The following is a 27,138-nucleotide window of genomic DNA, read 5'->3' on the forward strand; positions in this document are numbered from 1 at the left end:
AATCCCATGTGTATTGTTTAAAGGTGTATAATCCTCTATATCCATTCATCTTTACTTCTCTCTGAATCCAAGGAAATCGGAATTAAAATCATACAGACCATGAATATATATAAAAAAAAAAAAAAAATGTAGCAGGAGCGTCGTTTTTGATTTTCAGTTTGGTGATGGGGTATCATTACAATACGGAGTTGGTGCCTTTATTGGCGCTTAGAATACAGCCATCACTAGGCAAAAAGACGCTAGAAATAAAGTAAAGCCCAAGACAATATCATTGGGTTACGTCCGCACATTATACCAGTAAAACCAGTGAAAGCTGATTCAGCTGTTTACCACTAGAGGGCAGCGACACATCATTCAGTACATGGATATAATCCTATACACACCATATCGTATATCATATAACTACTGCAAAAATACACACACAAGGTCAGTCTGTAAGAAAGCAAAGTGACTGAAAGGAGGAAAATAAAGCCCTCATGGAAGACGAACATAAAAACCTGAAGAACATGCATGGTCCAGTCAGATGGTGGTGCTCTGGTTGAACTAGAATCAGACATCCTAGGAGGTGAGCAACTCCGCTATGATGGGCAATAACTACAAGGATTAAAGGGTTTGACCAGGATAAAAAAAATAAAAAAATATAAAAATATATATATATATATATATATATATATATATATATATATATATATATATATATATATATATATATATATATATATATATATATATATATATATATATATATATATTTATATATATACACATATATATATACACATACATACATATACATATACATATACACACATACACATACTCACACTCACAGTACAGACCCAAAAGTTTGGACACACCTTCTCATTTAAACAGTTTTAGTTATTTTCATGACTATGAAAATTGTAGATTCACACTGAAGGCCTCAAAACTATGAATTAACACATGTGGAATTATATACATAACAAAAAAGTGTGAAACAACTGAAAATATGTCATTCTAGGTTCCTCAAAGTAGCCACCTTTTCCTTTGATTACTGCTTTGCACACTCTTGGCATTCTCTTGATGAGCTTCAAGAGGTAGTCACCTGAAATGGTCTTCCAACAGTCTTGAAGGAGTTCCCAGAGATGCTTAGCACTTGTTGGCCCTTTTGCCTTCACTCTGCGGTCCAGCTCACCCCAAACCATCGCGATTGGGTTCAGGTCCGGTGACTGTGGAGGCCAGGTCATCTGGAGCAGCACCCCATCACTCTCCTTCATGGTCAAATAGCCCTTACACAGCCTGGAGGTGTGTTTGGGGTCATTGTCCTGTTGAAAAATAAATGATGGTCCAACTAAACGCAAACTGGATGGAATAGCATGCCGCTGCAATTTTGAATATAAAGAAAATAAAGAAAACTCTTTGAATGAGAAGGTGTGTCCAAACTTTTGGTCTGTACTGTATATATATAAAAACTCGTTAATTACCCTTTTAGTTCTCAGTCGTTGCAGTGTCCCCGCCAGTCTCTATATAAAATTAAAAGGGTGACATTTTTTTATTTTAAACCATTCCAAGCTTTTAGAAAATAACTTTCTAGACAACCTACTGCAATGAAAAGTATATATATATATGTGACCAAATGGTAATTAATTACGTCTTAGTTGAGTTATTACGATATGCAAACTAGCTGTCCTCGGCCCATCTAGTGTCATCTAAGGATACATCTCCTGTCAGTCAGTGCCCTCTAGGTGGCACTAGAGAGACATTTGCATTCTTTTTCCCAGGGAGAATTTCTACACCAGCAGGATCTCTGTAAGGAGAACCAGTACCTCCTGAAGAAAGATGAAGGCTGAACATGGATCAGTTATTTCTACGCAGTGCAGCAAGTTAAAATGGAAAACAGTAAGTGAATTGAGTGACCAGTATGTGACGGTACTGGCTATGGGGTTTGTTCAGCCGACTGCCTTTTCCAGTCAGAGATGAAGGAGAAGGTCTTATTGGTTCAGACATTGACGCCCCTCACTAGAATGAATCTGATAGTGAACATATCAGCTTCTGCTCCCATCAGTGTCTTCTGACTACTTGGTGGTCTTCTCCTTACTCAACATACTTGCACTGTACATCACCCACCTTCTGCGATTCCAAGTGACATAAAACTTTAGCCGCTTCTTCTAGCAAAAGATGGGGGGTCTCAAGATTCAGGGCCACAATTGATGAAGTCTTCTGGTATATCTATATGACAGCTTTCTGAATCTGAAGCTATGGTTTTAGGTATATCTAAGCATACCTCAACCAAACTAAAACCCAATAACACCCTATACTTAAATGTGGGTTTCCATAGAGCGCACTGGTTTCCTACCACAAGCCATGAAACCATTATAGCGGGTGTCACCTCCGACCGAATAAGAGAATATACTGGTATATTTATTGTATGGTAACTTTCTATTGAATTGAACACTACTCACAAAAAGTTAGGGATATTTGGCTTTCGGGTGAAATCTATGAAAAATGTTAAAAAAAAAATAAAAAAATATATCACTGGAGCGTGAATATTTTTAATCTCAAACAATTTATTGAAACAAAAGCCAACAGCAGTGGTGGGTATACCCCACAAGTAATGTCAATGCCTCAATAACTTGTCATGTGGCCTTGAGCATCAATTACATCTGGACAACGGCGTCTCATGCTGTTCACAAGTTGACTGCTGAGGCATCCCGCTCTTCTTGAAGGGTGGCCCTCAAGTTATTGAGGTTCTGGGGTACAGAGTTACGAGCTTCTACATGGCAACTAAACTGATCCCATAGGTTTGCAATAGGATTCAGGTCTGGAGAAAGTGCAAGCCACTCCATTTGAGGTACCCCAGTCTCCAGCAGCCGTTCCCTAATTATGTGACCTCGATGAGCTGGCACATTGCCGTCCATGAAGATGAAATTAGGCCTGTGTTGTTCATCCAGGGGCACAATGACTGGATTAATGATGTTCAAGTAGTATGGGCTTGTCACTGTATCATTCAAAGTGTAGGACAGCTCTGTATTGACTAGACACACCTGCCCACACTAACACCACCACCACCACCAAAAGCTCCTCTGGTGACAACAGTGGATGATGCATAGCGCTCTCCTTGACGTCGCCAACATCATTGGTGGCCATCATTTATGCTCAGCTTAAATCGACTTTCATCAGTGAACAGCACTGATGCCCACTGGTCCCTCATTCAGTGTAGATGCTCCTTGGCCCATGCAAGAAGTCTAGCACGCTGACCACACTGATGTAAATGGTTTTGAATGGTCTGACGTGAAACTTGGGTGCTTTTCACCTCTCTTAAATGTTGCTAGAGTTGTGTGGCATTCATCATCCGGTTCCGCAGGACATTGTTCACAATGACGTGGTCATCAGTGTGGGATTTGGCCAAAGGACGTCCACCTCTATGCCTTTCTGTGACTCTTCCAGTCTCTCTGTATCTCTTTTGCAACCTGCTGATGACACTATGTGACACTCTAAGCTCAGTGGCCACTTCTGTCTGAGAACATCCTGCTTAAAGCCTTGCAATAGCACTGTACTGTTCATCAATTGTTAGGTGTCATCTTGGTCTTATGATGTCAAAATGTGAACAGCATGATAGGAGGACTGTTTAAATACCAATTCTATTTGAATCAGGGAATTTATTTGACGATTCATGGATCAAACACCTGTTGTGAATGTTGCCGTTAAGCTCCTTGTTAGAGAACAGCAAGTTGTGCAAAAAGTACTAAAACATTGAAGGGGGGTTGTAACGTCTTGACATTTATGGCATATGGATATGCCATAAAAGTCAGATAGGTGAGGGATCCCCCATCTCAAAAACAAGGCCCTGAAGCGAAACCGCAGTTGTGCATGTGCAGTCACTCTCCATTCACGGCTATAGGACTTCAGTAGCCACGTTCACTTACAGTTAAAAGCACTCCACGCAAACACAGCCTCCACTCCATTTAACACTATACAATTTCCCAAAATGGCCAACCCAGTGCTTGGCCATTTTTGAAAGTCCCATAGTGGTGACTAGAATGGGTACGAACATGTGCAGCTGCGCTCCATTCAATTCAGGGCCATGTTCAGGAGATAGGCGCAAGTCTCAGAGGTGGGACCTACAGAAATCAAATATTTATGGCATATTCTATCAATATGTCACACGTGTCCCAGATGGGAATATCCCTTTAAAGTTTACTGTACCCAGTCAGTGCAAGGCTGGGTACAGACTTAAAATATCCTTAAAGAGGTTTTCCAGAAGTTTAACTATTGATGACCTACCTTTAGGATGGATAAATAAAAAATATATAGTAAGCAGCACTACACACCCCGCTATGGGGTAAATCATATAAAAAATTCAGGTACCAGGTATAGTGGTCCAGGATTGTGCCAGCAAAAGGAGATCCAGGCTACGGGTCCCTTGAGATAGTAGAATATATAAATATCCACAGCACTCTTCAATTTGTGCAAAAATCCGGTTCTTTTAAATCAGTCAGCAGCGTACAATTGCGACGTTTCGACTTATTCAAGTCTTTATCAAGCAGTGAGATAGAGGACAATACGTCCCTTATAGGACCATAGAAGTGATGTACTAAGTGCCTCCCCTTTAGGGGGTGTGTTCACATAATTACATTATTAAAGGGGTTGTCCGGGTTCAGAGCTGAACCCAGACATACCTCCATTTTCACCCCGGCAGCTGAGCTGAACCCGGACAACCCCTTTAAGTATATACCTAGACACATTCTAAATAGACAGTGATCATATGGGTGTTAATATAGTGAATAGTCAAAGATACACTTACAGGAGGTGAGCGTCCATGTGTCTCCCAAGGTGCTCTCAGCCTAGGCAGAAAAGTGCCTAGATTCAGTGTGCGCCGACTATCAAATTTGGATAATACCCGCACCCATATGATGGACTACTAATACCATTATAACCTCCAGTAATCCTTTGGAAGCACTTCCAATCTATATGCACAGCCCCTTATGCAAGATTCAACCGCTCCAGCACGACTACTAACACGTGGCACGCTACATCACAGACACCACACGAACAAGGTTCTCCGAGTACGTACTCTCTGGAGACGAAACACAGACGGCCGAAGCGGCTGAAGACGCCGAGACAGGTAACTGCGGTCACAGTGCTGGTGCTACGTGGGACGCCACAGTTAGCTCAGCGGAACACTGGACTGTTATACTCACGTCTGCAAATGATGCCAGTGTAGCTGGTGCTGAGAGTATGTGGAGGGATGCTACATTACTTCAATTGACTGTCTATTTAAGGACATTAATTACACGGGACTGCAATTTGCATATCAACCACCAGACTACCAATAATATACCTATTTGATTATCATTATTGGGATTTTTGATGAGAAATATATGGGAATATCAGCTGATAGACTACCTTAATATCGATCCACTTCATCAGTTCCGGCCATTCTTGTGATATATATTTAACCAAACATTGCCATACCCCAATCATATGGTTTATAACCCTATGAGTAATACATTGTTGCGGTCTTTTTTTTACTTTACCTATCTTTTACACCTCATTGCGGGATTTGCTTGTTGTTTTATGCTTTATCCTCTCTTTTTTTTTTTTTTTTTGCTTGCCTTTTTGGTTCTATAATAAATTTACATCTATTTTCCATTTTTGAATTTCCGAATGTAGAGTGCCTGTCCTTTCACATTACATACACATGGAACAATTGTCACGAAAACAATAGGGAAATGGGTGGGGATGCAGAATGCCCTACTACAGAGCGAGAATAGGAATACATAAAATTCCAGATTACTCACTTAGGGCATAGCTGCATCTTTATTAATAGAGAACACACTAGGCGGCAAGAAAACTGCTGATGAGTTCCATAAATTAATAATAATCCTTTAAGGATTAGATTGTGAACAGTAATCATTAAAAGGGTGTCAGTCAGCAGTTTTAACCATCTAAAACTGCTGACAGCATTAGGTAGGGGCTGGGGGAAAGCAGAAAAAACATACCTTTTTGTGGGGCTTTACCAATCAGGAGCATTGGGAATATGATGTTTTATTCTGCTAGGTTGCGCTCTTGCAAGTGCACTAGGAAGTGCTCTCTGCATTGAGCTGCTTCACAGACGTTCTCTCTGCTCTGAGCGTCAGCTATAATATCCAACCAGGAGACCACTACAGCTGTCGCTCTGAGGAGAGGGACTGTAAAACGCCCCACAAAAGGCATGTTTGCACTTTCCAAATTGCATTTAGAAAGTATTTTTCACATTGTCATGTTGCGGCCTTGTGCTAAAATAAAAAAAAATAAAAAACACACACGTTTTCCCCATCATTCTGCACAATCTCCATAATGAGAAAGTGAAAATCAGAATGTTCAAAATCTTTGTTAAATTTATTGAAAAGGAAAAACTAAGATTGCATTGACACCAGTGTTCTGGACTTATTTGCAGGAGCCTCTGGCCATCTTGGGTGTGATGCCACAAGGTTCTGCCATTCTTCTCTGCAGATCTTCCCAAGCTGTCAGGTTGGATGGGGACCATTGGTGGACAGCCAATTTCAGGTGTCCCCAGACAATAGGTTTCCATCCGTTAAACGTATCCGGTTTTATCCGGACACTTCCTTTGTTAAACTTCAAATCTTAAAAAAAATAAAAAAAAAAAAGGTTCAAAAAGAAACTGATGTTTAAGAAACTATATGTTTAAACAAAGGCTAGATAAATACAGAATTGCATATGTTTGTGTACGTTCTATTACTGTAGGTCTAAACGTATCGGCTTGACGTACAGCAAAAACGAGACGTGAACAGTCCCTTATATAGACAGGGGTGTCTTACCAAATCAAATCAACTGGATTTACCACATGTGGACTCCAGTCAAGGTGTAGAAACATCTCAAAGATGATCTAGAGAAATGGGAGGCTCTAGAACTAAATTTAAAGTGTCATAGCAAATGGTCTGAATACTTACCGTATGTCAATGCGAAATGTTTCTTTTTTTCAATAAATTAGCATAGAATTCTGAATTCCATTTTCACTCTCTCAATATGGGGTATTGAGTGCAGATTAATGGGGGAAACCGTTGATTACTGAAATAAACGAAGGGTGTGAAGACTTTTCAAATGCACTGTAGTGCTGTCAGCGGTGTAGCGTGGTCATAGGGTTGAGCGAATCGGGTTTGGATTGCTGTATCTGAACCAGATTCTTTTAAATACTACCTTTAGAATATGGGCTCGGTCCTACTGTAAAATGTATTGCCTCTGTAGAGGTCTTTCCGAAGTTTCAGCAAATATCGCGATATTTACTTAGTCTCACCTCTATCATGTGTCACTTTGTTTATTCGCATCAATTACTGTATCAAAATACAAAGCTGAACTCGGCTTCGTTAATGAGGCACAAAGCAGAGTTCGGCTTCGTATTCTGATACAGTAATTTATGCGAACAAACAAAGTCACGCGTGATATCGCGAAATTTACTTTGTCTCGTCTCCATTTGCTGAAATTTCTGAAAGACCTCCACGGAGGACATACACTTTACAGTACGACAGAGCCCATATTCTTAACGTTTTTAAAAGAATTGGGTTCGCGTTCAGATTGCTGTATCAGATTTGCTCAACCCTAGTCATCAAATCAGATTGGTAGGAGGCCGCTGCCTTCTCTTCACTGTTTACCTGCTCTCCGTCAACATCGCAGCAGCGAGTAGACGTAATTACAGCTTCTTTATGCCATACGCGTCATACCACTGACGTGAATAGGACGGAGGAGCTGTAACTACACCTACTCGCTGCTGGGATGTCGACGGCAAGCAGGTAAACAGTGAAGAGAAGGCAGCGCTCGTATGAGCTCTACGTTCTTTTTAAAAAGCTGATCGGCAGGGGTGCCGGGAGCTGGATCTCTGCCGATATGACATGGATTACCTATCCTGAGGGTAGGTCAATATAGGAAACTGGCCAATCAGTATATGTTTAAACCCCATAGTTGTAGAACCCTTTTTCAAATTTTGATGTAGTCTTTATGTGGGGAGAATCAATTCTGTAAAATTCAATTTATTAATTTTAAACTGGTATTAAAAGGGATCATTTTTAGCGTCATATTATGCTAGATTATTGGACAGACACAGAAAATGTACTTTGGAAAAAGAGTCCAAAACGAGTTTGTAGTCTCTCTGCACGCCTCCAGTCATTTGGTATATATGGTCCGGCATCACAATCAGCTCTGCTATGCTGAGAGTTGCCTGACCATATATACCAACAGCAACTCGCAGCATAGCAGAGCTGAATGTGATGCCTGACCGTATATACCAACAGCATCACATTCAGCTCTGCTATGCTGAGAGTTGCCTGACCATATATACCAACAGCATCACATTCAGCTCTGCTATGCTGCGAGTTGCTGTTGGTATATATGGTCAGGCATTACATTAGCTCTGCTATGCCATGCTCTTTAGAAGGTGAAAGGGATGATGTCCTATGTGCTGATTATAAATAAACAGGTCATTTTTTTTAGGAATTGATGCCTGGATTTCATGGACAGGAGGCATCTGACCTCTTGAAAAGGCTGAGATCTGCATGAGATCTACTGAGCTTTTAAAAGATGACAGAAAGGATCTCTTTGTCCTTAGTGAAGACCAAACTTTTTCACACTTTTTTAAAAAATGTTGTGGTTGAGTGGAATTTATTGCTTATAACCCATCAGTGGTCACATCTCATGGACATACAATCTGCCCTTCATGTCATCTTATGACCTAGTAGTGATATATCATTATAGCAGCTGTGGCGGGTTTATCCTTCCTTATCCTTACAGTCAGCCATTTTTTTGGTCTCGTACTGAATGCAGAGGGAAATTAGGAGTGCAATTGGGGACAATGGCAATCAGGTGGCTTCTTCAGCATCTGATTGAGTCAGTCTGCAGGTGACGAGATGGCAGGGTCTGTGGCAGGCGCACCACTATGAAGTGCCTTTTGCGCTGTGACATTAGAAGAATTTTGATATATCTGACTTTTAGTCTAACCAGACTGTCTATTACTCTGTAATTCCTCTAGCGCCGTTCTATGGAAACAGTAGGTTTAAAGAGCACACCAAATGCTTCAAATAACTTATTTATTAACTTTAACTTTTCTTCATATATAACACTGCCGCCACCGTAGCAGATAGTCCATGTACAAAACACGTGTTGAAAAGATATCACAAAATGGCGGTATGCATAAGACGGTGGTTCAACTGTTCAAGCTTGTCATTTAAACATAAAATGGTGGATATATTTCTCTCTTGAGTATCTGTACTCTCACTAAGTTATTTAAGCACTTTATGATCTCTCTGAGAGGTATATCTGAGGTCTAACTAATAGTTCACTTGCAGTATGCAGTTAGCATTGACTATTTGCAGATTGGTTGAGTATGATCTGGTATGGCTGTAATTGGTGGAACTGTAAGTAAACACATATCTAGTTCAGTATACAGTTCCAATCACAATACTAAGAACAGGAACATTATAGAACTGTTTTAAAATACCTATTTTGGCCTCTCCTGCTTCCATAAAAACACAGCTCTCAGTGGAGTGAATGTCTCTTCAGCTCCTCTCTGGTGAATAATGATTCTAGCACCTCCTGCTAGCGGAATTCCCAGACAGGCTGTGTGCGAGGCTGGCTGTGATTGGTTAAAACTCTTGCTATGTGAGAAGCTGGCTGTGATTGGTCTAGACTTCTGTCCAGCAACAACAGATTAACACTATGCTTTATGTTGTTTCTGCTGTGTCACTGAGCTTACTTTACATAGGAAAATGAATCTTAAAGGCTTATTATCTTTTTCTGCTTCTGTGAACACAAAATATAACAGTTATATGACATCCAAAACATGATGTCACAGTAAATAACTCTGCTTTAGTTTTTAACACAAACATAGAAACTGTATTAAGGCTATTGGCAGGTCTAGCTGTATACACACAAGCTATACTAGCAAACTAGGACAGGTCCTAGCTGGCCAGCTACAGGGTCTATCCTTGCAAAGGAGACTGAAATGGGGTAGGGGGAGCACCCACTGAAGAGTCACAAGGTGTCTTCACTTTGCTGAGATTCATTTAGACGCCGTGGCTAAGCAATTGCAAATATGGCGACCAAAACCATAAATGATACCAGATTACTGGAGAGAACTGAGGGGCATTCAGGTTGGCACTAGGGGTGATCTTGCTGGCTTTCTGGCGTGTGTGTCTTGCAAGGCAAGGCATTTTCTGTCTGTTGGTGGTTTATCGTGACTGGCACTGTATCAGGGGGTGCGCTGTAGCCGGGACGTGCCATAGTTGGCATTAAAACACTGCTACAGAGCCTTATTTCTGAGAAGCAGGTCACACGGTTCTGTCAATGATTGACATGAAGCTCTTGCTTCCTCTTCAGAAACGGGTTCTTAGTCACCTGGAGGGTGTGTATTAATGTAGCCTCTACTGTACATTATTAAAGGGTTTTCCGTGAGTCTGATATTGACGACCTACCATTGGGATAGGTCATCAATATCAGATCGGTGGGGTCAGACTCGAGGCACCCTGACTGTCAGCTGTTTGCAGGAACTGCTGGATGGGAGCAGGGCTGCAGTAACCAGGCACGGCCACTACACACTGTACGGTGCACAGTAGCTCCTGCAGGCCTCTGATTGGTGGGGGTGCCGGTAGTTGGCCCCACGCATCTGATATTGATGACCCAGGTAGTAGAATATATAAATATCCACAGCACTCTTCAATTTGTGCAAAAATCTGGTTCTTTTATTCAGTCAGCAGCGTACAATTGCGACGTTTCGACTTACTCAAGTCTTTATCAAGCAGTGAGATAGAGGACAATACGTCCCTTATAGAACCATAGAAGTGATGTACCAAGTGCCTCTCCTTTAGGGGCTGTGTTCACATAATTACATAATTAAGCATATCCCTAGAAACAGTCTAAATAGACAGTGATCATATGGGTGTTAAAATAGTGAATAATCAAAGATACACTTATAGGAACACTTCCCTCCCGACAATCGCTTGCCTGTGTAATACATGGCCAAAGATGGTAAAGACCCACAAGCTGAGCTCCCAAAGGCTTCCATTTGGAGAAGGCACTCAATAAAAACGTAATATTTTGGAAAAAAACTAAACAATATTTGTATAAGTGGGATTTAGAGGATTGGTATGTGACCGCCGACTCCACTGCAGTGATCACATCATTCCTGACAGCCTGTGGGAGACTGCTTGAGCGTCAGTGCTGGATCAGCGAGGGGTTGATGAGATGAGTATTGATTTCCTACAAAACTGGGACAACCCTGGTCTGAACGTGTCCCACTTACGACTTTTTTATCCTGGTCTGAATGTGCCCACAGATATTTAGTTGGATCACTCAACAAATGTGTAGGTTACATTCCCTCCTGTCGTCACTAGCGCCTCTAGAAGAGAGAACCAAAAACCCAAAGCAGATTCCTTCAAATGGATTTTTAGACGTATGGCGCTTGTCCATAGCGGTTCTAAATACACAGAAGCCATCTTTGTAGACATCAGGAGCCTCAGATCTGATGGCTGCAACAACTGAATATCTAAGTCTATTTTAAGACTCCCAGAATGTGTAGAATTCATTAAAGTGCCTTGTCTGGGGAACACATTTGCTGGGACTTCCACTTCTGTCCCTTGGGAACGAAACAGGAAAAACAACAGTATGACACAGCAACATCACACAGATGAAAATCCGCCTAGATCCCCACAAATAAGCGACGAAAGCTGGTGACTACTTACATTATTACACAATGAGCAATTTTTGTAATTTTTTTTTTTTACAGACCAAACTTCCTAGTTAAGAAGTGATACAACTCCTACCCCAACCAGAAGATCACACAGTGAAATCCAATATGCCCAATCCTACTTTCCCTCATTATCTGAATGTTGGACTGACCCCTTAGGCCTCTTTCACATGTCCATGACGACATCCATGACAAGATGGTCAGTGGTTCATCCGTGTTTGGGCCGGATGTCATCCGTATTCCATGGACTTAGCTAGGCTGAAAGTTGGTTTCCAGAACCTCTCCTACCAATGGTCCTCGACAACCACTGACCAAACACAGATGGCATCCGTGTTGCGTTGGTGGTTTTCATGGACACACAGACTATAATGTGCATGGAGGATCAGTCCTCATGGACAAAAATAGTACATGCTTCCGTGGTGTCAGGAAAGGACCCAAGATCAGTGGAAAGCCAGTGTGTGTTCTCCACAAATATGGCCCAAATCTAAAAGAAAAATGTTCTAATGTAGTCCTATGCAGAAATCCAAACTGATTTGCAGTTTGTTCGGCCCCCACATGACCACACTGCACGTCTGATGTTTTCCTTGTAGGCCATGAACCATATATTCGAGAAGAAACCTATCCTGGCTCCAATGTACATGTCGCGATATGTGGGCTGGATGTATACCTTGATAAAAGTTTTGCCGAGGGTGTACTGGGAGAGGGAAAATGCCTAGTAAGGGCTCATGCACACGAACGTGTGTGGCCTGCAATATACAGGCACCGGCCCTGGGTGCTCCGTATCACAGATGCGGACCCATCCATTTGAACGATTCCGCAAGATGAGGAGTGAAAGCCCATGGAAGCACTCCACAAGGCAAAATAGAACATGTTCTATTGTTTTGTGGTGCAGACTGAATCCTATGGATCGTGGACCTATTCAAGCAATGGCGGCCTCACGGCTGGTGCCCATGCATTGCGGACCACTATTTGCAGTCTGCAGCACGGTCACGGGGCACACACGTTCACATGCATGAGCCCTTAGGAGGTGTACAGTCCATTTACAATGCACACTGTAGTTTGGAGTAGACTGCAGGAATGCCGACACTTTCCCACACCAGAAGATACAGAAGAAATATGGTAGCATGCAGCTAGTGGAACCAGCGATGAAAGAACCTATAGTAGGCCATCAATAGTACAGGTTCACGTGAACAAATATTGCACTGAACAAAAAAAATAACAAATGCATGTCATCCTCTAAAGTAGTTATTTCCAACCTGTGGCTCTCCAGCCATAGCAAAACTACAACTACCATCATGTCCTGAAAGCCGCAGGATACAGGTTAGCGTTGGAGGAACACAGAAACCGGATCCCAGAAGATGAAACAAAGGGAAATATCCTCAAGGGAAGTTATGGGAATGTGCTCTCCATTGCCTTCTCTCTTCTGTGATTGCACCCTGTTTCTGAGGACACCCATATGGAAGACTGGATCACCATAACATTAGCGAGACCGATTCTACATCTTTATATTTCTGGACCTTATAAACGTAGAACCGCACACGCGATACATTCACAATGTACGTCCATACTGTATAAGGACATTTGTTTAGGACTGATAAAAATAAGTGGCCTGCTCACATTCCAAGCCTTTTCTGGACACACCACTAAAATATGTCAAGCATAGCCAGCATGCATGTTAGCATAAAGCTGGGCCTCCTGCCAAAAGATATTTCAAGTGTATGCGGTAAGTCATTAATTTTATACATCATTTTGTTTGCAGTAATGAGAACCATTTGACAGACCTGACTAACGGAGGCCTACAGCTCAGGTAAAGCAGAAAGGTTTGGGATCACAAAAGTATAACGCTACGCCACAACCATATTACAGTCCAAGCAAAAAGGTTGTTCATGGAAAACCTGCCCCTTGTACTGAATCACCTTTCGTGTGGACTAAGCATATACATGTAGAGACTGAAGTCAAAAATTTCAAATTCATTTGTAAATCACTTCATTAAATTTTTTTGTATTCACCTGAAAAAAAAAGCTGTAAAGTCGTGGCCAAGGGTCTCACTCTCCCCCCCCCCCCCGATTTGCAGTCCACTGCCTGTCATCCCTAGTAACAGACACAAAGGATGAGAAAATGAGGGGGTGTCAGAGCTAGCCGAGATCCTGAGCCTGATGAAAGAACCGCTTCTACACTGCTTCTGAACATCACAGGAGCCTTTCTGTACGTGTGATCCCTCCTCATCTGTTCTGTAAGCATCGCAGCTGAAAACAAACCTAGTGGGAAGTAAGGGAAAGGACATCACTGCAGTACAGTGCTGGCAGACTCCACAGAAGGGAGACCCCCCCCCCCCCCCCCTCCCCACTTATGAGAGAAATGAATCTAGCTGTGCAGCTGAATAAGACTTTAGGGGAGCCCAACAAAATATCAATTCCTTCACAGTTATGCTTGCCCAAAGAAGCACAGCCATTATGCAATGTTTTTCTTTGAAAACCCAGGTGTGCTTTAAGTCATACCTATTCGTCAACTGTAGTTCTAGAAGATGAGTCTTCTTTAATCTGGTTCCAAAATGAATATTTGATTTTGCCATGGGTCCTGCTTGGCTCACAGCCCAAGCATGACATTTAGGAAGGGGCCACCCAACCAGCTGTTTCCACACTTATTCTCCACCTTCCCTCTGACAGCATGCAGCTGCAGATACACAGAGGGAGGGAAACTGTAGCTGCACATACACAGAAAGAGAGAAGCTGCAGATGTGTACCCTCTTCTATGTCTATTAACTGTATTATTCTAGACTGTGGACTGAAGAGGTTTTTAAAACATTTACAGAGAGCCTAAAGGTAGGCAAAGGAGAACTACAGGCTGCTGGGAGGTGAGAAAGATGTAACTTACCCTTATCAGTTCCATTAATTTACATGACTTATGATAATATAATATAATATAATATATAGAGATGCACTTTATCAGATTAAAAAAATAAATAAAACAAACAGGGCCATTAATGCGAACCTATCACCATGAAAATGCAGTGCAATCTGCAGGCAGCATGTTATAGAACAGGAGGAGCTGAGCAGATTGATATATAGTTTTGTGGGAAAAGATTCTGTAAAATTTGTGTTTTATCTATTTAAATTGCTACTCATTCTGGGCTTTGAAGTCCAAGAGGCGGTCCTATCAGTGATTGACAGCCTGCCCTCTATAACGGTGTATACAGAGAGAGCTGTCAATCACTGATTGCACCGCCTCCTGGACTTCAAAGCTGAGAACTGCCATGAATTCAAATGAATAAATTAAAAAGTTTAACCAAATCTTTTCCAACAAAGCTATATATCGATCTGCTCGGCCTCTCCTGCTCTATAACATACTGCCTGCATCTCAAACACCAAGTTCAACACAACAGGTTCCCTTTTATTTTTTTTTATTTTTTTTTTATAAACAGGACAGAGAAATGGAGGCGGTTTCTCGTTGCGCGCTGTTGAACAAGAGGATCCTAGCAGATCCCTTTTCTGTACAATTCAAGTCAATGCTTATCTTGTTGCATCATCTGGCTTGAAGTCCATGTTTTTTTTCATAAAAACAAAAAACAAACCTACATTTTAACAAAACAAAAACAATGGTAGAGATTTATCACTTTAGCAGGAGTCTGTTGCCATAATTTGCACCAAATTTATCAAATGTTACATGATGTTAGATAAATGTGCTGCATCTGTAAGTCTGACTGATACTTCTGTCTTCAGAAGTTACTTATCTTTCGACACCACCCATTAACTGGTGATTTTTTGCAACGATTTGAAAAGTGCATGTTGATAAACCAGCTCCACAGGCTAACCACATCCACTTTCCAAAACTGATGTGAGTGGTGTAAAAAATCAAACATAAAAAAGTCACAAAATGCATACACAAATATGTCTGAAAAGTCGCATGGTCCTATTTCGTGACTTTTTGAAGCCTAAATTCTGGAGTGCAGAGATAAATTCTTTCCATAGCCTGAACCTACACTAACAAAGGCTAATATGTCAGTCCCTGTTAAAGTGGAAAACCGCAAAACAAAATGAATCTATGCCCAATAATTAAAGGGGTTGTCCACTTCACTTATATTTTTGACCTATCCTATTATATTGATGGCATTTGAAGAGAAAGTAGTGCTCATAGGAGCGCTGCCTTCCCTTCATTGTTTACCTGCTCGCCGTTGTATACACGCAAACTTCAATGGGATGGCTCTGTAGTATTGAAGTGTATAGAAAGGAGACGTCCCATAGAAGTGAATGGGACGGCTTACGTGTAATTACACCTGCTCACCGCTGCGGTAGCGACAGCGAGCAGGTAAACAGTAAAGAGAAGACAGCACTCGTAGGGGAGTAGAGGATAGGTCATCAATACAAATAAAGCGGTCAACCCCTTTAAGAGGGGAAAATTGCCTGGTGCTGAACTAGTTAAAGGAATTAGTTACTACTACAAGTTAAAGTGAATCCATCAGGTCATTTCTGCCGGCCTATCAGTGTACGATATGTTAGAGGGATAGATATCTATCTATATCTATATCTATGGTTTTACATGATTTGTGGCAGTAAACAGCTGCGTCAGTGGGTATTTCAGGACTCTCAGTGTCTCTCCTAGGAGTCCTGTCAGGATTTACCTTACTTATTAGGCAGAAATCCTGCTCCAAAAAATAGAAACCTATAAATCCCACAGTTTCTCTCCCTCTCATATCCTGCTATCAGAAAGGCCAGCAGAAATCGCCCGACTTGTTCTTTTCTTCCAAAAACAGCATCACACACATCCATGGGTTGTAACTGGCATTGCAGCTCTCCTCCATTGAAGTGAATGGAGCTGAAGTGCAATCACAACCCATGGACACGTGTGGCGCTCTCTCTGGAAGAAAGCAGCCACGTTTATCCAATCTCGGACCACTCCTTCAAAATGAAACCTGTCCACCCCAGCAGGAGACTTTAGAAAAGTCTGGCTATCCCGACGAGATTGTCCATGGATCCCAACTAAACTGGTGGAAACCATCTTATGTAACCGATACAGAACCTAGACTATTCCATCCAACATGCACGTGACTAAGGCCTCTTTCACACTTGCGTTGTCCGGATCCGGCGTGTACTCCACTTTTCGGAATTACACGCCAGATCCGGAAAAACGCAAGTGTACTGAAAGCATTTGAAGACGGATCAGTCTTCAAAATGCTTTCAGTGTTACTATGGCAGCCAGGACGCTATTAAAGTCCTGGTTGCCATAGTAGTAGTGGGGAGCGGGGGAGCAGTATACTTACAGTCCGTGCGGCTCCCGGGGCGCTCCAGAGTGACGTCAGAGCGCCCCATGCGCATGGATGACGTGCCATGCGATCACGTCATCCATGCGCTTGGGGCGCCCTGACGTCACCCTGGAGCCGCACGGACGGTAAGTATGCTGCTCCCCAACTCCCCACTACACTTTACCATGGCTGCCAGGACTTTAGCGTCCCGGCAGCCATGGTAACCATTCAGAAAAAACTAAACATCGGATCCGGCAATGCGCCGAAACGACGTTTAGCTTAAGGCAGGATCCGGATCAATGCCTTTCAATGGGCATTAATTCCGGATCCGGCCTTGCGGCAAGTCTTCAGGATTTTTGGCCGGAGCAAAAAGCGGAGCATGCTGCGGTATTTTCTCCGGCCAAAAAACGTTCCGTTCCGGAACTGAAGACATCATGATGCATCCTGAACGGATTTCACTCCATTCAGAATGCATTAGGATAAAACTGATCAGGATTCTTCCGGCATAGAGCCCCGACGACGGAACTCTATGCCGGAAGAAAAGAACGCAGGTGTGAGAGCCCTAAGCAGGTCTGTACATACTGCAGGACCCACTTAGGCTACTTTCACACTAGCGTTATTCTTTTCCGGCATAGAGATCCGTCACAGGGGCTCTATACCAGAAAATAACTGATCAGTTTTATCCCCATGCATTCTGAATGGAGAGAAATATGTTCAGGATGCATCAGGATGTCTTCAGTTCAGTCTTTTTAACTGATCAGGACAGGGCTAAAACCGCAACATGCTACGGTTTTATCTCCGGCCCAAAAAAAACCCGGAAGACTTGCCTGAATACGGGATCCGGCATTTATTTCCGTAGGTATGTATTAGGGCCGGATCCATCCTTCCGGTCTACGCATGCGCAGACCGAAAAAAAGGTGAAAAAAATAAATGCCGGACTCGGAGCCGGACCTGTTTTTCCGGATGACATTTGAATGCATGTGTAAGACTGATAAGGATCCTGATCAGTCTTACAAATGCCATCAGTTGGCATATGTTTTGACAGATCCAGCAGGCAGTACCGTCGATGGAACTGCTTGCTGGATCACTATGCCACAAGTGTGAAAGTAGCCTTAGGCGAGGAACCTAGAAATTAGTTGCAAGCTCTCAACTTTTTGAGTTGCTGAATACAGGACATCAAAAAGTCAATTTGGCTCCTGGACTATGAGTCCCATGGATGGACAAAGCAAAGTAGACGGTGGGAGCAGAGTCCAGAACATATATTAGAAAGACAACTGATCAGCCATAAGCTTGTGAAGAACATAAGTGACCTCTTCCCTACATTCTGCCCCGGAGAAAAGTCATTAGCTATATGACGTATGTACAGTTCCTTGCAGCTATTTGGACTGTCATATAAAATTAACGTCTAGGCATGTTATGTACAAGCGTGACGCCTGTGGTTACCAGCATAAACACTGGTAGCCAAGTAACGGCAAGTACAAGAAGCTTCTCGAAGAAGCCAGGCTCCAGTAAGTGGACGACAAAGGGAGGAAAGTTCCATTATAACCCTGGCTACAACAACAAACCATAAACCTACCTACAGTCTAATAAAAACATCTTCTAGCTACCTACAAGGAAACAGTCTTCCCAAGTGAAGACGCCACAAGCTATAAAAATCAGGATTACTTGTTGGTTTAAAGGGAACTTGTCACCTGTACTATCCCCGTGATGGCTAACCTCCGGCACGCCAGCTGTGGTAAAACTACAACTCCCAAGAACTACACAGAAATGAATGGAGCATGCTGAGAGTCATAGTTTCATCACAGCTGGAGTGCCGGAGGTTAGCCATCACCGTCTATGCTGTCCTTACTAAGGCTAGTTGCACACCAGTGTTTAGGATCCGGCAGGCTGTAAGGGAAGGATTGGCCTGCCAGAGCTCTCTGCATTCTGGAACGCTTGAATGTCCCCACCCAGCCCCATCAACTATAATGGGGACCAGCGGAGATCCAGCCACAATGTGGTAAATCCTTGCCGGAACTGCCTGGTGGATCCTAAATGCTAGTGTGCAACAGGCCTTGGTGAGGATGGCATAGTACAGGTGACAGGTTCCCTTTAAAAGGGGTTGTCCCACAAAAAAAATATTCTACAGTTTTCAAACCAGCACCTGGATCTGACTACTTTTGCAATTGCAGGTAATTAAACATTTTGTATAGCCACTGAGTTATTCAATAAAATGTATCTGTATAGCGCCACCTGTTGTTCACTGAGAAGGCCGCACATGCTCATCCTCCTGAGCTGCGATAGAGAGAGAGATCCAGCAGAAAGGACACTACCCTGAGCTGCTAGTTTGAAATAAATGTAGCAGATCAATGAATGAGGAGATCTCTGGATCCATGTGAGGTACAGGGCTGGTTCTAGGTTAGTTAGAAAGAGATTGTACATTATGTCAGATTTTTTTTTTTACATCAATCATGGGATAACCCCTTTTAGTCAACTTTAGGATGCTTCCACACTAGGTATTCTGCAACCACCCTGCAATCCAGCAGCAGTGGCTGTGCTTGCACACCATAGGAAAGAGTGTAGACCTCTCTGATGGCCGGAACCATGGGAGCACGAATAGGCATGCATGCGCAGCAGCTCTCATCCTGATCACCTCGCATCTGCGCTGCAGTGGTGACTGTAACCCCTGGATAGGAGCAGTGCATAATGAGATGGAAGTATGAATCCAGCCAGCAAAGGAAGCAATATGGACAATCACGATACAGTAGTAAGTGCCTTGTAGTAACTTTCTCTACATGATAGATGTCAGGTGCTGAAGTGAGACAACCCCTTTAAGAGGCCACAGGCCTCCACTGACTGCAGATAGGTGGGGGGCCCACGGATCAGGCATTGGTCCCTGCACATATCTTAGTTTGCAGTGTACATCGCTTCATAATAACAAACACATGACTATCTATACTGACAGCTATAAGCCACCGGCAGGGCGGGTACAATACATTGTCACGTCCTATGTGTGTCATAGAGCAGAGCAAACACGCAGTAGTTAGCCGCAGGTCAACGGCAATAATACGTACAGCCCAACGACCTCTGTCACTGATATATTTATCCAAAAGAGGGTGTGTGCCGATACGCTCAGCCCCACTCACCCAAAAACAAACAGGCGCCCCCGCCTGCAAAACCAGACAAGTCCAGCCTGTATGCAAAGAGGAAGCGAACAAAGAGTGACAGGTGTGCTGACAACCTGTCCGTGACATCACAACTGACAGACAGGGCTTAAAGTGACAGCTGCAAGAACTAGGGACAGTACAGGTGCGAGCACCACTCCTTAGCAGACATTCAGTTTCACTAATTTTTCCCATAAAACGATATATCAGCTCCGCTCCTCCTGATCTATACCACGACGCCCGCAGACTGCACTTTCATGGCTTGAGGTTCCACACTGCACAAAGCACAAGACATCCCCTTCATACATCCTGGCCGCCTGCAGCCGCCACTAGTAGGAGCGTACCGCATACAGATTTATTATCAAGTCAATGGGAGCCGTGCTAGCGCCCCCTTTTTTCTTTTTTGCTTGATTCCTCCATTACTCCTGCTAGAAGTTATAAAGGAATTGATAGCAGTTTGCAATTAAGGTCCAAAATGGGTGTTACCAGTTGGGGTCTGACATGGTAAAACCCATGTGGACCTTCAATGCAAACTACTAGCAGTTTATGCATAACGTCTAGCAGTAGCAATACAGGAATGGCACATCATGGAGTCATGAGAATAGACGCTCCAGAATTATTACTACAAGGGGAATGCAAGTAGTTGCTAAAAACAGACATGTCAGGAGAGGCGACAAAAAGATAAAAGCTTGACAAAAACAAAAAAACAAAACACACAACCAAAACCATCTTAAAAGGGGTTGTCCGGTCATCAATATCAGATTGGCGGGGGTCCAAGACCTGGCACCCCGCTGATCAGCTGTATGAGGAGACGGCGCACGCAATGGCCCTTCCTGTCCGCTGCTGTATGTCTATGGCAAAGCAGCAGCGGACAGGAAGAGAGAAGGGAGAAGGCACGTGCATACTGCGTGCGCAGTCTCCTCAAACAGATAATCGGGGTGGGGGTGGGGTGCCGGGTGTCACACCCCCGCCGATCTGATATTGATGACCTGAGGATAGTTCATCAATAGAAAAAGCCCCGACAACCCCTTTAAATGGAAATTCACTTTTTATGATAAAATAGGAAATGGAATACCCACTAATCTGCAACCGCGACATAAGGGAGAATGCTGAAATTCTAAGTACAAATCACAGTAACCAAAACAACATAACATGTTACATAAATGTAAAGTGCTCAACAAGAAGATGAGCGCGCAGGAAGCTTGCCAGATTACGGATCACCATCCGCACAGTTTTTAATCACTGGCAGTGCGCAGCGCTCGCTTTCTTAATCCTTAAAACCTTTCCGCTTTCTCTGCATCCGATAATCTAGTTAAAACTTTCTCATCCTCTAACCAGCCCCCTTCAACCACCTGGCTCGCCTACCCCGATATGACAAAGCAGTAAAGCAGATGGTCTGGGACAATACAAAACTCTTAGCTATTCACAACTGGTGACGCGCTGTGAACATTTTTAAGAATATTTTGCGTCTTTGGGTCTTGGAGATTTTTTTATGTATTTTCTTTAGTAACACGATTACATTCCCCATGAAATAACCGTCCTGGAGCAGATTTTCTTATAACGCTGAATTGCGCAGTTGCTATATTAATCCTCTTGGAAATATTAGAATAAGCTATAGCATTCCCCTAGTCCTCGGGACATGATCCTACACAATCTGACACCATTCAGTGGCGGCAGTGTCACACCTTACTGAAAAGGTGAACAGTAACATCCAGCTGTCAATTCATAAAGTAGGAATAACAGAGGAACAGCACAATGCAGAGTGCTAAAGAAAAGATGTCCCAAAACGGTAATTTCATGGAGAGAGCAATTATTTAAACTGACAATTCAGGAGATGTGAAGGGAAACGGGCACTTTACCAATGTAAGGGCTCATGCACATGAACGAGTGCCAGTGGGGCCTGTGCTGTGGACCGCAAATTGCGGTCCACAATGCACGGGCACCAACCGTAGGGCCTCCATATTCGGACACAGCCATGATCTATAATATGGCCTATATGGTGTATCTGCCGTGAAAAGCGACAGAGGAGAACGAATGTCCTTGAAATACACCAACATTTTGACCAAAAAGACCTGCTTTTCCAAAATGGTGGGATGTGTACAGACTGATCGCTGCTATTGCGCACTGAGTACATAAGGATTGCTGAGGCACGCACCTCGAGTTCCAAATACTGCAAAATGGCTCAGAGACTATTTGTAATTTGCTATGTGCTGACAATGCCGACCATTCACATGGATGACGCTCTGCCATGTGACCCCCAGAACTTCTACCTACAGAGGCACTGATAGAACTGCATTAGAATAGATCTGCTCACAGGGATAAGGGGGTTTAAAGGGCTTGTCTCACTTCAGCAAATGGCATTTATCATTTAGAAAAAATAAATACAGGACACTTACTAATGTATTGTGATTGTCCATATTGCCTCCTTTGCTGCCTTGATTCATTTTTCCATCAGATTATACACTGCTCATATCTAGAGATTACAACCACCCTACAATCCGGCAGTGGTGGTCGTGCTTGTACACTATAGGAAAAGGCATCAGTCTCTCTGGTGCAGTGACCCCGGGAGTGAGCACAAGTCGGCGCCTTTTCCTAAAGTGTACAGGGACGACCACCACCGCTGGATTGCAGGGTGGTCGTAACCCCTGGAAACAAGCATGTCTTTCACCTCCCATTCATAGGCGATTAACCCTTTCCAAAGCATATATTATTAATGTATTTTTTTTCCCACTGGTTCCCTTGGTTTGTTCCTGCACAGCACAGTCAAACACAATCACTTAGAAAAATGATAAAAGATTTATTGTTGTGCAAGTGGCTGTCATCGTGTAATGCAGACAACAATGCGATGCTCAAAGCAAAAGACAAAAGGAATGGAGTTCACCAATTTGTAAGGGTCTATTCACACTGCAGTGCACATGCCGTTCTCCTGACGCATATCCCCAGGCTACACAGCAGCTGGATACAACAGAACGCCATACGACTGCACAGGTCGCCTACAACACCTGCATACTGCGAGGAATACTATTCCATTGGTAGGGGTTTTCTTTCTTGATGATGTTCCTATTTATTGACAGCAAACTGACCTTAAAGGGATTTTCCATGACCTAGCAACTTACCTTATCAATCATATCTTAGTTACCAATATACAGTATCTACCGTATGAAAATTGTGGGAATCAGCCGTTCTGGAACCCGGTCACAAGATGCTCCTTTTTATCATCAGGATATCTGGATTCCAGACTGGTCTAGAGGTGGGACATCACTTCTACAGACAGGGGAGGTGCTGTGAATGGGTAGCGCTATAAGGCTAGGTCTACACGACGACATTTGTTGCGCAACAATTTTTATAATGGCAGTCTGTGGTGTCGCACTGCGACAGTCGCAAAAAATCCATTCGAGATGGATTTTTCAGTGACGGTCGCATCGCAGTCGCAGCTTGTCGCATGTTGCAGTGCGACATCATAGACTGCCATTATAAAAATTGACTGCGACATTGGTGCGACAAATGTTGCATTGTAGTTGTGCCCCATCTGTCGCGCGACAAATGTCGTTGTGTAGACCTAGCCTTAGTCTCCCTGTTGTGGATAAGGTAGATTCAGGAGATACACCAGGAACACTTCCGGCCCCATCCACAACATCTCTGTCGTCCTGGGCTGACATGAAGAGCTGATGTCGGCAAATGAAGGGTTCTCATAAGAGAAGGGTTACATGACGATAAGAAAATTGGAAGCCTTCTTCTGCAGACAAGCTATGGTGAATTAAGGTGGGTGCCTCTGGGTTCAGAAAACCCCTTTAAAAATGGTAAGAAATTGAAACAGCAATGCAGGTATGTTAGGCTATGTTCACATCAGCGTTACAGTATTCTGGCAGTCTGTTCCAGCAGAGGAGCAGACTCCCGGGATTCTCGTATCCAGCTTAGCCGGACAAGGTCGGGGCTCGCCAGATCCCTATTCACTATAATGGGATCCATCAGGCGGCCAGCATGCAGCGGGTTTTTGTGATGGCAAAAAGCCAGCGTTATTGCCTGACACCCGACGGAGGCAGAGGGATCCTTCCGTAGTGATCAGATATCTGGTAGGCCTGACGGCATCCAGCTATGCCGGATATGGCAAGTCCGGCAGTCTGCTCCTCCGCCTGAGCAAAGTACCAGAACACCATAAGGCAGCTGTGAACATAACCTAAGACAGCGGTTATGGTTTATTTACTAGGGATGCCAAGAAATAGGAACAATCTACTAATATAACTGTAAAAACACCTCGCTAAAATACAGCCGACTCGTCTTCCATGCTATAATCCCCCCCCCCCCCCTCCTATAAAAATTATTTTCCAGTATTCCTTCCAGTTACATAGTACGTACATGAGGGTCTGCAGCCAACGCTTGGTGCTGGTGCTCAACAGCAACATAGCGGCCAACCTTCTGGGGACAGGTGCCACATGTGGCCCACAAGTCACTGGTTGGGAACAATGCCCTATATTATGGTTCTTGTTTTTTATGAGGTCAAGGATATAAACTACAGTTTCCCCCCAAGGAGAAAGAATAGTTTCAATGACAAAATTCTAACAATGGGTGATGGGGAAGCGAAGAACCTACTGGTCAGGAAGGATCACTACTGACTCACTACTAAATTACACAAACAAAGGATATGAAAAGTATTTATGGTGGTCAGATAAAAAGAAACTGGGGCAGATTTACGGATCCTAATGTGCGCACCTTAGGGCCTTATTAGACTACACGATTTGGAGCCAATTATTGGGGACATGAAGGGTCGTTGACCGGATGGCATCTTTCATCAGGATAAAGGACGCCCGACTATCGGCCTGTGTTGCCGATCATCTATAGAGGAGAACGAGGGAGGGATGACTGCGGTAGTTTTCATTGGTCTGCGTAATCATTAACATTAGGCTTGAGCGAATCGAGCTTCGGATCACAGATGCGAAGTCAATTCGTTCAAAGACTTCATTTTTCATGCTGTTTCCGTACAGCATTAAAATGTATGGGCTCTGAGTAGGCAAAGTTCGTATCGCCCAAAGACGCGTGAGAGTTCAGTATCCGAAGTCGGCTTTGGTTCTGGCTGTTACCTTGGTACCAAAGCCCACTTCGGATTCCTATTTTAAAATGTTTTTAAAGACCCAGTTAGGAATACCGAAGACATTCACCAACGCGACTTCAGGTGATACGAACTTTGCCTACACAGTCAATACATTTTAATGCTGTAAGGAAACGGCATTAAAAACAAAGTTTTTGAACAAATTTCCTTCAGTTCATAGAACCGAAGCTCGATCCGCTCAAGCCTAATTATTATCCATCGGCGAAGATCGGGCTGTGTAATAACACTCTTACAGTGGTTGTCCCATTACAATAACCCATCGCTGTCTGACTTGCGGGGGTCCGAACAGAGGTCCATGTTTGAATGGAGCAGCAGACAAGCATGCATGTCCACCGCTCCCTTCAATTCTTCGGGACTGCTGGAGACAGCAGTTTAGAAGTGCTTGGCTATCTCCAGCAGTCCGTTTAAGCCGAGCAGATCTTATGCATGTCCCACACGCCATGCAAACAGGGGAACACTGGCTCCTGTTCTCGTGGGGGTCCGACCCTGCCGACCAGACACTTATCCGCAGCATAGGGACTAAGACATTGTAATGGGACAAGTTATGCGCCAGACTTACCACAGTGGCTCTGGCTGGATGATAAATGTGGTGCAGGGACGGACACTTTTGTCTTACTTTATCCCACCTATTGTGAGAAGAAAAAAAATTGGCGCAAAAAATGTTGCTTCTTAGGCCACGCCACTTTTTTTTATTCCCTTCTTTTCTTAATGGACTATAAGGATGTATAAGGTTAGGTAGATTTGGTAACTATAACGATTGACGACCGAATAGTGGACGAGTCGTTATTGTTTGTAACTGGTCATTATCACACAAGACAATGATCGCAGACGTAATCGCTGCTGCGATCGTTCATAAAGGAGTCTATTACATACAAAGATTTTAGCACTTGGAGGTTCCTCTCCTCTACTATGATGTCCTGACCATCAGGTGACGACGTATTACATGCTGAGACGTCACATCAGCAGACGATCATTTTTTTGGGACAATTTGAAAGATGTGGTTCAACGAGAATCGAACGTTTTCACGATCGCTAGTAACTATTACACATTACAAATTTAGCATTGACCACTGGCACTGGCTAAATGGTTCTTCTTTCCTTTGAAAGTAATATTAATAAATATCGACACTGTAAAAATCATAGGCAAAAAAAATAAAAATCAGCTGAAGTCTTGCTTAAAAAGACTATGCAGTCTATGCTAATGCGTATACCTACGTACATTGGTACCATTTAAGAGCTCTGTATCTTCACACTGGCAGCAGAACACTTCAGTCTCACTTTCTTCCAACTGTGAACTCTGTAACGTAAATGGAATAATGTCACTTTTCAGGTGTCGGGTTAAATGGCAGGAAAGTGGCTAAGGGAGGCCCAAAAGCAGAGAGCAGAAGCATCATTTCATCAGCAGAAGGGAAGCAAGTCCCAGGAGCAAGCCGCCATTAAACACAGTAAGGCTGTGCCTATGGACAGAGGTGGTTAGGAGGTGGCGCTCTGAGCAGCACGCTACACCGGTCGTGTTAATTGGCAAGCAAAGCAGATACCGGGTATACGCAGCGTAGGGCAAATTCTGTGAGGGACCATTAACACGGTATCTTCTATGACACAAGCGACATACAGGTCATGTCGTGTTCAGAGCCAAAAGATGTGACTATAACCCAGGAAAGATCCAGGTTATATTCACTTGGCATTGCACCTTGGTTGTGATGGTGGCAACATGGGGCAGTTCAGTGGGTACAGACCACCAGGTACTAGGATTATATGGCCACAGTGCAATGTATGCGGGGTTGTACCTGGGTAGTCACACAGCCTTTAAAGGGGCTCTCAGGGATTTTAATATTGATGACCAATCCTCAAGGTAGGTCATCAACATCAGATCGGCGAGGTGCCCACCAGCCAGCACCCGATCAGCAGTATGAAGGGAAGGCGCGCGCAGTGCTCAT

At 43.4% G+C, this 27,138-nt stretch overlaps 1 protein-coding gene across 1 annotated transcript in view; it reads right to left on the bottom strand.

Annotated features, from left to right (window-relative positions):
• SSH2 (slingshot protein phosphatase 2) overlaps positions 1-27,138 on the bottom strand; it is a 218,906-nt gene that overhangs the window by 142,791 nt on the left and 48,977 nt on the right. Inside the window, exon 2 of the mRNA XM_044283786.1 lies at positions 26,421-26,498. Within this exon, the coding sequence (XP_044139721.1) occupies positions 26,421-26,498 (78 nt within the window). The remainder of the gene's footprint in view (positions 1-26,420; positions 26,499-27,138) is intronic.

Source organism: Bufo gargarizans, chromosome 3 (assembly GCF_014858855.1).
Source record: "Bufo gargarizans isolate SCDJY-AF-19 chromosome 3, ASM1485885v1, whole genome shotgun sequence".
NCBI classification, from domain to species: domain Eukaryota; kingdom Metazoa; phylum Chordata; class Amphibia; order Anura; family Bufonidae; genus Bufo; species Bufo gargarizans.